At 51.7% G+C, this 14,469-nt stretch overlaps 1 protein-coding gene across 1 annotated transcript in view; it reads left to right on the top strand.

Moving 5' to 3' along the window:
• CDHR2 (cadherin-related family member 2) overlaps positions 1-14,469 on the top strand; it is a 42,573-nt gene that overhangs the window by 13,400 nt on the left and 14,704 nt on the right. The window contains exons 3-17 of the mRNA XM_005865509.2: positions 1,078-1,144; positions 1,421-1,495; positions 5,282-5,421; positions 5,564-5,617; positions 7,029-7,118; positions 9,144-9,233; positions 9,837-9,962; positions 10,042-10,188; positions 10,272-10,347; positions 10,447-10,562; positions 10,683-10,916; positions 11,915-12,070; positions 12,154-12,315; positions 12,609-12,670; positions 13,168-13,411. Of these exons, the coding sequence (XP_005865571.1) occupies positions 1,093-1,144; positions 1,421-1,495; positions 5,282-5,421; positions 5,564-5,617; positions 7,029-7,118; positions 9,144-9,233; positions 9,837-9,962; positions 10,042-10,188; positions 10,272-10,347; positions 10,447-10,562; positions 10,683-10,916; positions 11,915-12,070; positions 12,154-12,315; positions 12,609-12,670; positions 13,168-13,411 (1,824 nt within the window). The 5' untranslated portion in view covers positions 1,078-1,092. The remainder of the gene's footprint in view (positions 1-1,077; positions 1,145-1,420; positions 1,496-5,281; positions 5,422-5,563; positions 5,618-7,028; positions 7,119-9,143; positions 9,234-9,836; positions 9,963-10,041; positions 10,189-10,271; positions 10,348-10,446; positions 10,563-10,682; positions 10,917-11,914; positions 12,071-12,153; positions 12,316-12,608; positions 12,671-13,167; positions 13,412-14,469) is intronic.

Below are 14,469 nucleotides of genomic sequence, written 5' to 3'. Positions count from 1 at the left end.
ATATTTATTGATTTCAGGAAAGGAGAGAGAGAGAGAAATATCAGTGATGAGAGAGAATCATTGATCGGCAGTCTCTTGCAAGCGCCCCAACCGAGGATCAAGCCTGAAACCCGGGCATGTGCCCTGACCTGGAATTGAACCCTGACTTCCTGGTTCATAGGTAGACACTCAACCACTGAGCCACGCAGGGTGGGCAAGTCAGCAGTTTTTGCAGCCACTCCCCAGGGGCACTGGTTAGAGTCCCACTGCAGAAATACAGTCCTTGGCGTCACCCACGCACAGCCCACCCTGTTCCTGAGCTCTGGAGTCAGTCTCAGAGCACCAGCATGGTGATAGGCACAGAAGAGAGACCAGAGCAGTTTCCATGGGGAGAAAGCGAAGATGACCCTGCAGGATGCAGAAGGAAGGGATTTGCATTTGCTGAGCACCTACTGTGTGTCAGGCACTGAGCAGGACGTGCTGTGCTGTGCTTTAGTGGGCATGTAGCTGTGTCCCCCTCACTCCATTCTCCCTCCCCCATTACCTGTTAGAGTCATCCTTCCCATCTTACAGATGAAGAAACAGGACAGAGAAGGGCAGGCAATGACCAGCGGGCTCGAGCACTTCAAACAGGGAGAATGGTGCCGTGGTTGAGGGAATGAATTCTGTGTCCAAAGGACCTGTGTTCAGAGCATGGTCTTGTCATTGATTCTCTGTGGGGCCTCAGGCAAGCCCCTGTTCTCTCAGCCTTGGTTTCTTAGCAGCCACCTCATAGTTGTAGGAATAGTGAGATTATGCTTCTAATGTGCTTAGATCAGTGCCTGCTACACAGTGGGCTCTGAACTCTGAGGTCAGGTTCAAGGTCAGTCCTAGGCTGGGGCTCTGGACCAGGCTCAGCTACCCTGCTCACCCTTTTGGTTCTCTCTGACTCCCCCTTACCCTGGAACACCTGGGAAGTGGGCGGAGAGTGATGTGACCTGGGGGAGAAGCGCTGAATGGTGATGCTGGGTGCACCTGGGTCAGAGCACACCGATGGGGGTCTGCTTGAGGAGGAAGGCCTGGGTACAGGTGCCCCTTCCATGATGCCTCTTCCTCCAGCTCCCTCCAGACGTGATGGCGTGGCCATGGCTGTCCTGCCTGCTGCTTCCTGCCCTTGTCGTGTCTGGTAGGTGCCTCCCCTCCCCTCCCAGAACAGCACTAACCTGGGGACCCTCGGCAGAGCCCTCCAGCAAGGAGGGGGTCCCTCAGCAGTACACACCCAGCTTCTATGACCAGCCCTCTGGTCGGCTGCCCTGGGGAAGTCTGGGGAGGACTCCAGACTCAGGCGGGTGAGCTGGACGGAAGATTGGCCAGTGGGAATGGCGTGGGCTCCCATGGGGCCAGATAGGGGTTCGGGCTTCGCAGGGGTGCTCAGATATTCCCGTGCTCTGTGTCCCTACAGCGACAGCCAATGTGGCTCCTAAGTTCCTGTCCAACATGAGCCTGCCAGTGACCCTGCCAGAGGACCTGCCTGTGGGTGAGTAACCGCCTCCTGTGTCCAGCCTGGGCCAAGTCTTTACCCCCAAGAGGATCCCAGGGGCTCCCATGGGGGCGTGCTCCTCATCCTGCAGCACCAGGACCTGTCACAGGCAAAGGTGATCTGAAGAGAGTTTGTTCCAGAAGTTTGTTTTGGCCTCTTCAGCACTTGGGTCAAGAGCCCTCACATAGCATCAGATAACCCAGACTCACACAATGGTCCTGCTGTTTTCCACCTCTTTTCATCTTCCTGGTTCCCCCAGTGGCCAATCTCCCTCCTTCTCCCTGGCCAACGCCAGTCTTTACTGGAGGTTTGGGGAGAAGGGAGGAGATGACAGCACTTGGCAGGAAGCCAGTGCTCACTGTCATCAAGGGAATGTCCACTCTGGTCAGGTTCCCTGACCCCTGCCTGCCTCCTCCCCTCCCCAGGCCCAGATGCCTGTATACTCTCCCTCTGCAGCCTCCGGGGAAGCTAGTTACTTTATTGTTCAGAGCAACACACTTCCCTCCTTTTCAGCCAGACTAAATGAGGGTCTTTTGCTCTTTTCTTTCTTTAAATAAATATTTTTATTGATTTCAGAGAGGAAGGGAGAGGGAGAGAGAGATAGAAACATCAACGATAAGAGAAAACCATTGACTGGCTGCCTTCTTTTTTCTTTTTGTTTTTCCGGTTGGGTGTTTTTTGCTTCTTCGTATTTCAAATCTTTGACTTGATTCTTGCGATCCTCTAGTCTGCTGTTAGAACTCTGTATAATAGTCTTTATTTCAGTCAGTGTATGCTTAATTTCTAGTTGGTCCTTTTTCATAACCTCAAGGGTCTCACTAGATTTCTTGAGGATCTCACTAAATTTATCGGTGGTTTCTAGAAAATTCTTTAAAAAACTTAGAAGTGTGGTTTTGAACTCTATATCCACTAGTTTTCTTTCCTCCATTTCTGTCATTTGTGACCTGTTTCTTTGTCTCCGCATTTTGGCTGCTTCCCTGTGTTGATAGAGTGGCTTTCTGTGCTAGGTGTCCTATAGGGCCCAGTGGCTCAGCCTCCCCAATTACCTGAGGTGGACACTCTTGGTGCACCCCTTTGTGAGCTTTGTGCACAGTCTTGTTGTAGTTAAGCCTTGATTGTTGTAGGTATCACTGGGAGAAATTGACCTCCAGGCCAATTGGCTGTGAGAATCAGCTGTGTCTACAGTGGGAGCACTTCTGTGCTGGAGACACCCTTCTGGGGCAAGACTTGCTTCAGTGGGGCTTTGGTGCTCACTGAGTCTGCCCCCTGAGTGTGTCCCTTATGGATCTGAGGAGTTGTAATCTGGATGGTCCCACTCTGACCACTGGGTACACTGGCTCTTCGATCTCTAAGGAGGTGCTAATTTAGCCTCTGCCTGAGGCTACCCAGCAGGAGCTATGGAGAGATATGCAGATGCCTTTGCAAAGGGCCAGGCCTTTCATATGCAAAAGCCTCTGCACACAGCTTGGGTGGGGCGGGGTCTCAGGGGATCAACAGGGCAGAGCAAACAGCTATGGCTGATCCTCAGTCCTACCCCAAGAGGCCCCGAGTCTCAGTGTCCCAGTAATCGCTGCAAGTACCTCTGAGAGAACACTGCCCTCGAGTTCAGAGTTCCGACCGATGCCAGACAGTCCAGTTTCTCCCCATATGAGTCTGGGAACCCAGAGACTCGCCCAGAACTGGAGTTCAGAGCAGTCGGGAGCTTGAAACTCCCTCCCGATTGAAAAAGACAACCGCGTCCTCTGTTGCCAGCCCTTTCCACGTGCGCCTTTGTACCTCTGCACTTCCACACCTCCTCTGAGTCTCAGTGTGCTTTTCTCTTTCCTTCTAGTTGTAGAATTTCCACTCAGCCAGCCTTCCTGTGGTTCTGGATGATGTCTGTTTTGTCTTTTAGTTGTATTTTTGAAGTGGTTGTGCGAGGCAGCAATTTCCGGTGTTTACTTATGCCGCCATCTTGGTTTCTCAAACATAGAATTCTTAATATACAAAGATGTACTCTGTGTTTTATTTTTGTAGCTCTTATTGATTTATTTCTTATACTTAATTTTTTTTCCAGGCAGACATTTTAAAAAGCATTTCCCCCCTGATACATCTTTCTATGCCCATGAACAAATGTATACAGATAAGGAGTTACACCCACCCACCACCCTCCTTAGGTATAAGGGCCGCATCTGCTTGCATTTTGACATTTCTTTTTTTTTAAAAAAAAATATTTTTATTGATTTCAGAGAGGAGGGGAGAGAGAAAGAGAGAGAGAGACATCAATGATGAGAGAGAATCATTGCTTGGTTGTCTCCTGCATGCCCCATGCTGGGGATGGAGCCCACAACCCAGGCATATGCCCTTGACCGGAATTGAACCCAGGACTCTTCAGTCTGCAGGCCGATGCTCTGTCCACTGAGCCAAACCGGCTAGGGCGGTATCAATATCTTTTTAGCAGAACATGGCCAGCTGCTCTTCCCGGAGAGGGGGCTTGATGGGGAGGGACTGTGACCAAGTTTTCCAAGGAGGTGTTGAAGGAGCTGAGACTGTTCATAAGAGAAAAGCAGACTTGGGCGCTGCCAGGCCTGTCCCTGAAGGGCTGCCGTGGGCAAGAGGAGGTGGGCTGGTTCTCTGAGACCCTCAGACAGGGCGCTGGGCCCCATGCCTGAATGCGACTGTTGTGGCATTTTTGCCTTTGTGGGTCCTTTTCTCCAGAAAAATATATTAAAATTACATTTTATGAATGTATTGGCATAAAGACAAATACCATGCAGACTGGGCCCGTGGGTGGGGGCTCTAGGGAAAGACATTTTGAGAAAAAGGAGGAAGCCCTTGCTAACGAACGGCTGTCTAACAATGGCAGAGGGGAGGCTGAGAAGAGCGGGGTTTCCGGGGGTAGGGGTGGGTTGAGCGAAGGTTGGATGTGATAGAGGAGGTGAGGCTGGGGGAGCCGCTGTGGGTTTGATGAATCTGTAAAATGTTTCTTTCAGGCTGGAGAGAAGATGACCTTGGGATTTTTAAGCCCCTCAATATTCCCAGCCCCATTCAGCCAGGGGTGTGCTCTCTGGGGGTGCAGCCCCTCACTTGAGCAGAGTGTTCCGGCAGATTCTGGGCAAGCTCTCAGGGTGAAGGGAAAACTTAGAAGGGGCCCAGGCACCTCCAGAGGGTCCTCAGTAGCCCCCACCCCAGAGTGCATCCAGCTGCTGCAGCTCGATACCTTACCTCCAACCGTCTTTGGCCTTCTCTCAAGGAATCCCAGGAGGGCAGGTCCTGGGGCCGGGCCAGGGGAAGGAGATGCCTGGGTATCAGCCCACTCTGCTGAGTCCAGTGCAGTTGTGGTCATTCCCCCACAGGAGAACAGGATGTTGTGATCAAAAGGCCTCTGAGCCCGGCTGGTGTGGTTCAGTGGGTTGGGCACCATCCCATGCACAAGGAAGTCGCCTGGTTTGATTCCCCGGTCAGGGCACATGCCGAGATTTCGGGCTTAGTAGGGGGCGTGCAGGAGGCAGCTGGTTCATGTTACTCTTTCATCGATGTTTCTATTGCTCTCTCCCTCTCCCTTCCTCTGTCTGAAATCAATACAAACATATTTAAAAAAAAGACCTCTGACTGGGTGCTGAGTAACAGCCACCAAACCTGGTGCCCCTGCCCACAGGGGCCGGAGCCTGGAGGGCTGGGGAGGGCCCATGTTTCTGGGCACAGAGAAGTCAGACCCCCGAGCCCAGCCTCTTGGGCAGCTTGGCCAGGCCAGTCGTGAAAGAGATGGCTGTGTACCCTGGACATTCCCTGCCCCGTCGCCAGGTGCTGAGGCCTTCTGGATGGCAGCCGAGGACGGTGACGGGGACCCTCTGACCTATGGGATTAGTGGCAGCTACGCCTACTTCTTCAAGGTCACCCCAGCCACTGGGGAAGTGAAGCTGGCCAGCGCTCTGGACTACGAGGTAAAGGGCAGTGGTCTGGAAGGCATGAGGGGGCAGGGAGACCAGGAGGGCCCGGGAGCCGGGGCCCGGGGATGGGTGCCCTGGTTGTGCTCTCTCCCCAAGTCGGGGCTTACCTTGGTCCCCTTCTCTCCTCCCGCTGCAGACACTCTTCTGGTTCGCAGTTAACATCTCCGTGAGCGATGGTCACAACAAACCAGTGAGTCGGCATGGGGTGTGGAGGGGCGGGAGGTCCAGGGGTCAGAGGTCAGGGGCTGGGGCACACTCCTGACTGTGCCCCCTGCCTCAAATAAGCAGAGAGAGCCCCAGTTAACAAAAAAGAAGCGAATGTTTATTTTTATCAAAATTATACTTGTCCACTTTTTGTTATACAATTTTACAAAGATCTTAAGATATATTATTCATTTATTTTAATTCTATAAAACATTGCTTATATTACAAATAGAACTAATTATATTACTAATTAATGTGCATAGTAATAAAAAAAATGCCAAATATCTCCCTACCCAACGCCTCTGAGATGATCACTTTCGATTTATTTGGCTAAATGTGGTGGTATCAATGCTCATATTTCTAAGTATCATAGTGTCTTGTGTCTGTGAAAGTTGAGGGTTTTGTTTTTAAAACATATTTCCCATTAAAAAAACCAATTTCAATGACTTGGGTATTTGTGAACACATTCGCTTTGTAAACATTTCAAAAACTGCAGATAAAGGTCAAGTCCCCTCAGGCAACTCTCCCAGCCCACCCCCACCTGAAGTGGCCACCGCCACTGTGTTCTTTCATATCCCCCCTAAGTGTTCACATACACATGTTCATCCACAGAAGAAAGGTTGTGGTTTTTAAAAAATATTTTTTTATTGATTTCAGAGAGGCAGGGAGAGGGACAGATAGAAACACCAATGATGAGAGAGAATCATTGATCGGCTGCCTCCTGCACAGAACCCACAACCCGGGCATGTGCCCTGACCTGGAATTGAACTGTGACCTCCTGGTTCATAGGTCAACACTCAACCACTGAGCCACTGCAGCTGGGCAGAAGATTGTAGTTTCTTGTGCATTTTCTGAAACCCATGTGGGATCCTACTGTGTACATATTGTCTTGAACTGCCCTGTCCACTCAGCTATCAGCTTTGGAGTTCATTCCATCCATGTCTGTGCTCGAGTCCTTGTCTCTTTACTGTCTCTATTCCAGCCTGGGGACCATACATGGTGCTTTAGCTGGTCTGTTCTGTGGACACTTAGGTTGCCCACAGCTTTACATGATGTCAAGCAAAGCTAAAATGAACATTCTTGTAATAGGACAGGCACATTTTAGATGTTTAAAAAGTGACCTAATGATGTCTGCAGTCTATATTCAAATGGCTCCATAAACGTGGAGAAAGAAACCAAACAGCGGGCAAGCCTGGATGAAGGGTACGGGGAGTTCTTTGTACTATACTTGCAACTTTTCTGGCATTTGAAATTGTATCAAATAAAAGGTTACCCCCAACATTGCCTAATTGTCTACCTGAGAAACTATGTCAACTTGCTCTCTTGCCCAGATGCTCCTCACTGTGCTTTCTCAGGAGCCCACATTTTCCAGGCTTACCTGGGCTTTCTCCCCACAGGTGCTGAAGGAATTTCAGGTGATCGTGGAGGACAGAAATGACAATGCACCTGTTTTCCAGAACACCGATTTCTCCACAGACATCAGCGAGGTAACACCTGTCTTAATGGTCTGTGTGGGTGGGGGGGGGGAGGGGAGGTGCAGGTCAGGTATCCTAGAAGCTCTTCTCAGAGTGGGAAGGACCAGAGACAGCTAACGGATCCAGGATTGGGAAAAGCACTTGCTAGAAGGGGTGGTTGTAGGAACCAAATCCAGGGGATGCAACCCCATGAACAATAGGTACAGCAACATTTGGCAATCAATCAGACTGGATTGGAACTCTTTTAATTATAAAAAGAAATAAAGGAGTTGATTTTTTTGTGTATCTGAAAAATGTAGAGGTATACCTAGATTCAGGCATGTCTGGATCCAGGTTATTCAAACGATGCCATCAAGAAGAGATTTCTGCCGAAACCGGTTTGGCTCAGTGGATAGAGCGTCGGCCTGCGGACTGAAAGGTCCTAGGTTCGATTCTGGTCAAGGGCATGTACCTGGGTTGCGGGCACGTCCCCAGTGGGGGGTGTGCAGGAGGCGGCTGATCGATGTTTCTCTCTCATCGATGTTTCTAACTCTCTATCTCTCTCCCTTCCTCTCTGTGGAAAATCAATAAAATATATTAAAAAAAAAAAAAAAGAAGAGATTTCTCTCCACCTCTCAGCTCTGCTGCTCTGTTGCCTCCATCTTGGGGCAGGAGTGCAGTTCTCCCTTGTGGTGATAAAAGTGTCCCCAGTCACTCCAGGCTCGCATCCCACCAGCTTTGCTACTTCAACACAGACTGTCTCTTTCTTGGTGATCCCAACCAAAACCCCAGGGCTGCCTCTCATTGGCCCATTTTGGGTCATGCGGTGATGAAATGCTGTGATTGGCTAGATCTGCATCATAGGCTTTCCCCTCTAGTAAGGGGAGGCAGCCTCACTTGAACTGTATAGGTGGGGAGAGATTCCCCAGGTGTCCCTAAGCAGCAAACAACGCCATTACCACATGGCTTTGAAGATCCATGAGGTTAGGTCTCCACGCAACATCAAACATGAGGCTGGTGAGGTCCAGACAAGATCTGATGGAGCACCTGCTAGTCCCAGGCACCGTCCTAGGTGCTGAGGATATCTGGTGAACAAGACAGCCCTGGTTGCCCACCCTTAGTAGCTCACATTCTAGTCGAGAGCACAGACACTAATCAAGGAAACATTAAATGAGCATGATTTCAGATGGTGTGAATCTTCATGGAGCTCATAAAACAGGACAAAACCAGAGAGAGGATGACTGGGGGCGGGGGGGGGGGGGGGGGCGGTGTTTTAGGTTAAGCAGTCACAAAGGCTTCTCTGAATAAGTGACATCTGAGCAGAGACCTAGAAGGCAAGAGGAAGCTGGCTATAGAATGCTCCAGAAAAAAAGATGTTCCAGGCAGGGGAACAGTAGATGCAAGGGCTCTGAGGTGGGGGTGAGCATGGAATGTTCTAGGTATAGCCAGGAAGCCAGTGTGGATGGAGGTTGGAGAGTGAAGGGGAGGTGAGGTCAGAGAGGTGGGCAGTGGCCCGACTGTGGAGGGCTGTGGAGGCAGCATGGACCTTATATTCTGAGTGGAATGGGGAACCGATGTAGTCTGATTTTCAAGAACCTGGCCACCATGTGGAAATAGTGAGGGTGTGGACAAGAATTGCAGGGCCAGGTTCCAGGCAGCAAAGGCCTCCTAGAAGAACCTTCCGGCTCTGCAGGGTGCTGCCTGTGACATACTACAGCTGTGGGCTACAGAGAGCCCACAGGGATGTCTGTCAGGGGAGTGACACATCCTGGGTTCTGGAGTCATCACTGCAAATCAGAGGCCAGCTCAAGTGGTGGGAAGGCTGCGTGGGGAGAGGCGTTGAGGGGGACTTGTTCCTGCTCCTCTAGCTGCCTCCAGAGGCCCATGAGTTGGGAAGGAAAAGGGAACATTTGTGGAACGTTGGGTTTCAGGCCCTGGAAGGTGTGTCATCATCTCAGTGGGACAGTTGGGGACACTGAAGGTCAGGGCGGGGGTGTGACGCACTCAGGCGTGAAGCGGGTGGATTGGAGCTCATAGGTGATGAGTCTCTTGTTACAGACCCTGCCAGTTGGCTCTCTGGTGTTCTCAGTGCTGGCCACGGACAAAGACACGGGGCCTGCGGGTGTTGTGCAATACTTCATAAAGGAGGTGAGTGTGGGCCCCACCACCCCTCATGACCACTAGGGGCAGCATCTCCCACACAGCCAGCAGGGACCTTGAGGGCTGGGTAAGGATGGTGGCTGTGCAGTGGTCCAGCTCCAGTCCTCAAGCCTCTGGTGGCCCCTCTGAACCTCACTTGGCCCAGAAGCATAAGTAGGGTACCTGCTGTAGACAGAACCCTTCTTCCCACCCTCTTGCCCTGGACACTGAGTCCGTGTCACACCATCTGGTAGAAGAAATCAAGGCTCAGAGAGGTACAGGTTCTTGTCCAAGATCACACAGACATAGGAGTGTGACCCGGTTCTCATGAGGACAGACTTGCTAGCTGTAGCTCCTGTCTATGAGCGCCCACTACCTGCCTGGCACATACCTTAGCTTGCTTGACCCTCCTTTCAACCCACAGAGGCATATATCTGAGCCCACTGGCCAGAGGAAACCGAGGCTCAGAAACTGAGCTTCAGAGAGGTTACGTGACCTGGTGAGGGTTGCAGGGCTGGTCAATGGCAGATGTGGGATTCCCCTGCAGTCTCTCAGAGCAGGTGTCAGGGGCAGGGCCATCGGGGAGTGTGGCCTGACTGTGCTCTGCCTCAGGTCATCCCGAGCACTGAGGACAGCGAGTACCTCTTCAGAATCCTGTCTAACGGCTCCATCATTCTCAATGGCAGCCTCAGCTACAACAACAAGAGTGCCTTCTACCAGCTGAAGCTGATGGCCTGTGTGAGTGGGGGTGCAGGCACAGCTGGGGCCGGGGCACTGGGACTGCTGGCCCCGCTCACGGAGGCCCGTCTCCCCGCAGGACTCAGGCGGCATGTACCACAACAAATTCATCATCCAGTGTTCCTCACCTGTCTTCCTGTCCATCTCTGTGATTGACCAGCCGGACCTGGACCCCCAGTTTGTCAGGGAGTTCTACTCGGCCTCCGTGGCTGAGGACGCACCCCAGGTGTGCCTGGGACCTGGGGTGGGGCCTAGGTGGAGATGAGCGATGGAGAAAGGGTCTGGACCACTGACCATGCCTCCTTGCAGGGAACCTCAGTGCTGAAGGTAGAGGCTGTGGATAGAGACAAAGGCATCAATGACCGGGTGAACTACACCATCTCCAGTGAGAACAAGGGTGGCCCCAGGCTGGGGAAGGGGTCAGAGAAGGGGTAGAGGCTCGTCAAAGCCACTGAAAGCAGCTGCTCCTGCTGCCTCTTGCCAGACTCCACAAGGCCTGGCTGGTTTAACATCGGGCCAGATGGGGTGATCAAGGTCAGCGGTTCCCTGGACCGTGAGCAGCTGTTGGAGGAGGATGAGGAGGTGCAAGTACAGATCACGGTGAGTGAGGGGTCCATCACACCCTTTCCATCCCCCTCTCTAACCTCTGACCTTTTATCTCAGCTCTTCCTGAGCACTGGTTCTCTGACCTTTGACCTCTGGCCTCTGCTCTGCTCTCAGGCCACAGAGGTGAACCTCAACATCTATGGGCAGGAGGCCAAGGTGAGCATATGGGTCACGCTGAGGGTGACAGATGTCAATGACCACAAACCCGAGTTTTTCAACTGCAGTCTCCCGGCCTGCACCTTCACCCCCAAAGAAGCCCAAGTCAACTTCACTGGCTCTGTGGACGAGCACTCCGCCACCCGCATCCCCATCGATGACCTCACCATGGTGGTTTACGACCCAGACAAGGCATGTGCACCCAGACGAAGGATGGCATGGGCAGGGGGAATGATGGGAGATGGCTGGGCGAGGGAGGTGCAGAGTAACCTGTAAAGTGAGGTACCGCGAGGCATGGTGGGGGATGAATGATGGGCGGTGGTGGTGCCAATCATCAGTGGTGGTGAAAATCAGAGTTGTGGGGTGATATTTGGAAATGTTGAGGGATATTGTGGGTAGTCTTGTGCTCAAGGTGATGCTAGGTATTGGTGAACAGAAAGGTAGTTGAATGGAGATTGGTACTGGATGCTGGGTAACATTGAGTGGAATACAGCTTTTGGTGGTGTTGAGGAGAGGGTGGTGATGGGGGTTGAAGCTGAGAGGTGTTGGGATAGTACTGGCTGTTGAGGGATGTGCGGAGTGTGGAGCACAGGGTGGTCTGAGTGAGTATTAAGATGCAGGGTATACTTAAATGGAGGATGATACTGAGTGGTGGGTGACTTGCTTGGTACTGAATGATGACTGCTATGGATAGTGTTTGGTTGCATTTGGTGACATTGAGTTGGCATAAGATGTGGAGTGGAGGGTGATATTGGGGGGTGGTAATTGGGTGGGTGTGTTGAGTGGGTGGTTGGTGTTTAGTGGAGTGGAGGGGATGTAAGTAATGGGGTGATGCTGGGTATTGGTATTGGTGTTGATGTGAGTGGTGGAGAGTGGGGATGGTGGCTGGTAGGGAAGGCTCGTTGCAATGCTTCATGGGAGTGGTGTGTGTGTGTGTCTGGGCTCCATCTCTGCAGCTCAGATCTGGGGCCCACAGAGCCTAGAGAAGTCTTCTGATGGGCCTACATTTCCAGGGACTAGCGATGAGCCCAGTCTTCCAGGGCCCTCATGCCTCAGTTTTTTGAGAGCCTCCCTCTCATGGGGCCTCAGGGGGCAGGGTTTCCTAAGGCAGGAACCTAAGGCCCAAGACTTGTGGAAAGGTGTGTGTGTTGCAGCGGGCGGGGTCCTTACTGTACAGCCCCCCTCTACAGGGTAGCAATGGCACCTTCCTGCTGTCCCTGGGGGGCCCTGATGCCACAGCCTTCAGTGTCTCCCCTGAGAAGGCAGCAGGCTCAGCCGACGTGCAGGTGCTGGTGCGGGACCCGTCACTGGTGGACTACGAGAAGCAGACAGTGATGCTGGTGCAGGTGAGGGGCATTTGGGGGCACTGGGAAGCTCAGGCCATGGGACACTCTGGTCCCAAGGCTGCTGCCTCCTTCCCTCTCCTCAGGTTGTGGCCATTGACTCGGTCAGTAGGAACTCCTCCGTCGCCTTGGTGACCATCCACCTGAGAGACATTAATGACCATAGGCCCACATTCCCTGAGAGCCACTACAACCTCAGTATCTTCGAGCACAGTCCAGTGGGCTCTGTGGTAACCAACAGTATTCATGTGAGTGAGGGGGGACAGGGCTGGGCCAGGCTGGGGGACATGGAGGGCAGACCGGGGACTGTGGCCCTGCCCAAGTCTCCATATCGTTTGATGCCTTTGGGTCTCAGCAAGTGTGCATGCATGTGTGAGTATGTGTGGGGGTGTGTGGTGTGGGGGTGTCTAGTGTGAATCTGTGTCGGGGGTGCTCCCTTTGTGTCAGGAAGCGGGAAGCCTGGTCTCTATCAAGTGTGGGGTTGGCAGTGAGAGCCATCACTTCTGAACAGTGTGCCATTATCTGTCCCTCTGCCTTACAGGCCTTTGACCCAGACACGGGTGAGGGGGGCCGTATCACCTACAGCCTGCTTTCGGGGAATGGGTAAGGTCTCTGGGTGGGCATGGGGTGTTTAGGGTAGCCAGATAAAACATAAGACACCCTCCCTAGCCAGTTTGGCTCAGTGGACAGAGCATCGGCCTACAGACTGAAGGGTCCCGGGTTCAATTCCGGCCAGGGGCACGTAACCTCAGTTGCAGGCTCCATCCCTGTGCAGGAGGCAACCAATCGATATGTCTTTCTCACATTGATGTCTCTCTCCCTTTGTCTCTCCCTCTCCACTTTCTCTAAAAATCAATGGAAAACTATCCTCTGGTGAGGATTAACCAAAAAACAAACAAACAAACAAAAAAACCTTAAAACAAGACATTCAGTTGCCTTGCAATTTCAGATAAGCAATGGATAATTTTTTTAGTATAAATAGGTTGCAAATGTTCCATTATGTTGCAAATGTGAGAAAATATTTTTCACTGCTTAGTTGAACTTCAAACTTAAGTGGGCACCCTGTCTTTTTATTTTCTCAATCTGGCCACCTGGCACAGGGCAGATATCTTTGAGGTGGATCCAGACTCAGGGACAGTGATGGTGAAAAACAGCAAGCTGCTGGACCGGGAGAAGCAGGCGGTGTACTACCTCACGCTGCAGGCCACCGATGGCGGGAACCTGTCGTCCTCCACCACGCTGGAGATCCACCTGCTGGACATCAATGACAACCAGCCAGTGGTCACTGGCTCCTACAACATCTTTGTCCAGGAGGAGAAGGGCGATGTCTCCATAACCATCCAGGTACAAGCCAGCCTGGATCTGGAGGGGGGAACAGGGGGAAGGGCACCAAGCCTGGCTCTGTAGTCCTGCTGGCCCTGGGCTGGCATCTGGGCTTTGCTGTGTGGCTAAGAGGAAGTCAGTCACTCAGCCTCTCTGGGCCTCTGTTTCCTCTTCAGAGTATGAGGGCAATCATCATACTTATTCCTCATTAGTCACTGGGGAATAATGTATGGAAAGTACTCGGCACAAAGCCTAGCACAGAGCAAGCCCTCAAAAACATATTGCTCTTGCCCTGACCGGTTTGGCTCAATGGATAGAGCGTCGGCCTGCGGACTCAAGGGTCCCAGGTTCGATTCTGGTCAAGCGCATGTACCTTAGTTGTGGGCACATACCCAGTAGGGAGTGTGCAGGAGGCAGCTGATCGATGTTTCTCTCTCATCGATGTTTCTAATTATCCCTCTCCCTTCCTCTCTGTAAAAATCAATAAAATATATATTTAAAAAAAAAACCAAAAAAAACCCCCATATTGCTCTTTTTAATTCAGGCCGCTGCCTTATTCCAAAAAGGATTTGAGGTGGCTTAGGTTAAAAAAATAAGATAAAAGTATGAAAGAAATAAAGTGAGAGAGAAAATAAGTATGGTATTATTAAAGGGCACAAAGGTAGATCTAGAACCCAGAGCCACACAATTGCTAGGAGTGGCCTGAACATTCAGTTCTGAGCGTCCTAATGGCCAAAGCAAAAAAAGGAAATGAATGTTGACCTAAGAACCACTAGGTCACAGTTCGATTTCTGGTCAAGGCACATGCCCAGGTTGTGGGCTCAATCCCCAGTGTGGGGTGTGCAGGAGGTAGCCAATCAATGATTCTCTCTCATTATTGATGTTTCTATCTCTCTCTCCATGTCCCTTCCTCTCTGAACTCAATTATATATATATATACTAGAGGCCCTATGCACTTAATTCGTGCAAGAGTAGGCCTTCCTTCCCCCAGCTGTTGGCACTGGCTTCCCTCTGGCCCCCTGGGACCCAGGCTTCCCTAGCAGCCCCGGCTTCTTCCGGTCTAATTAATATATATATAT

This window comes from Myotis brandtii, unplaced genomic scaffold (assembly GCF_000412655.1).
Source record: "Myotis brandtii unplaced genomic scaffold, ASM41265v1 scaffold208, whole genome shotgun sequence".
Lineage (NCBI taxonomy): Eukaryota > Metazoa > Chordata > Mammalia > Chiroptera > Vespertilionidae > Myotis > Myotis brandtii.
Note: the sequence above shows the minus strand (reverse complement) of the source record. Positions and strands in the feature narration are given on the sequence as shown.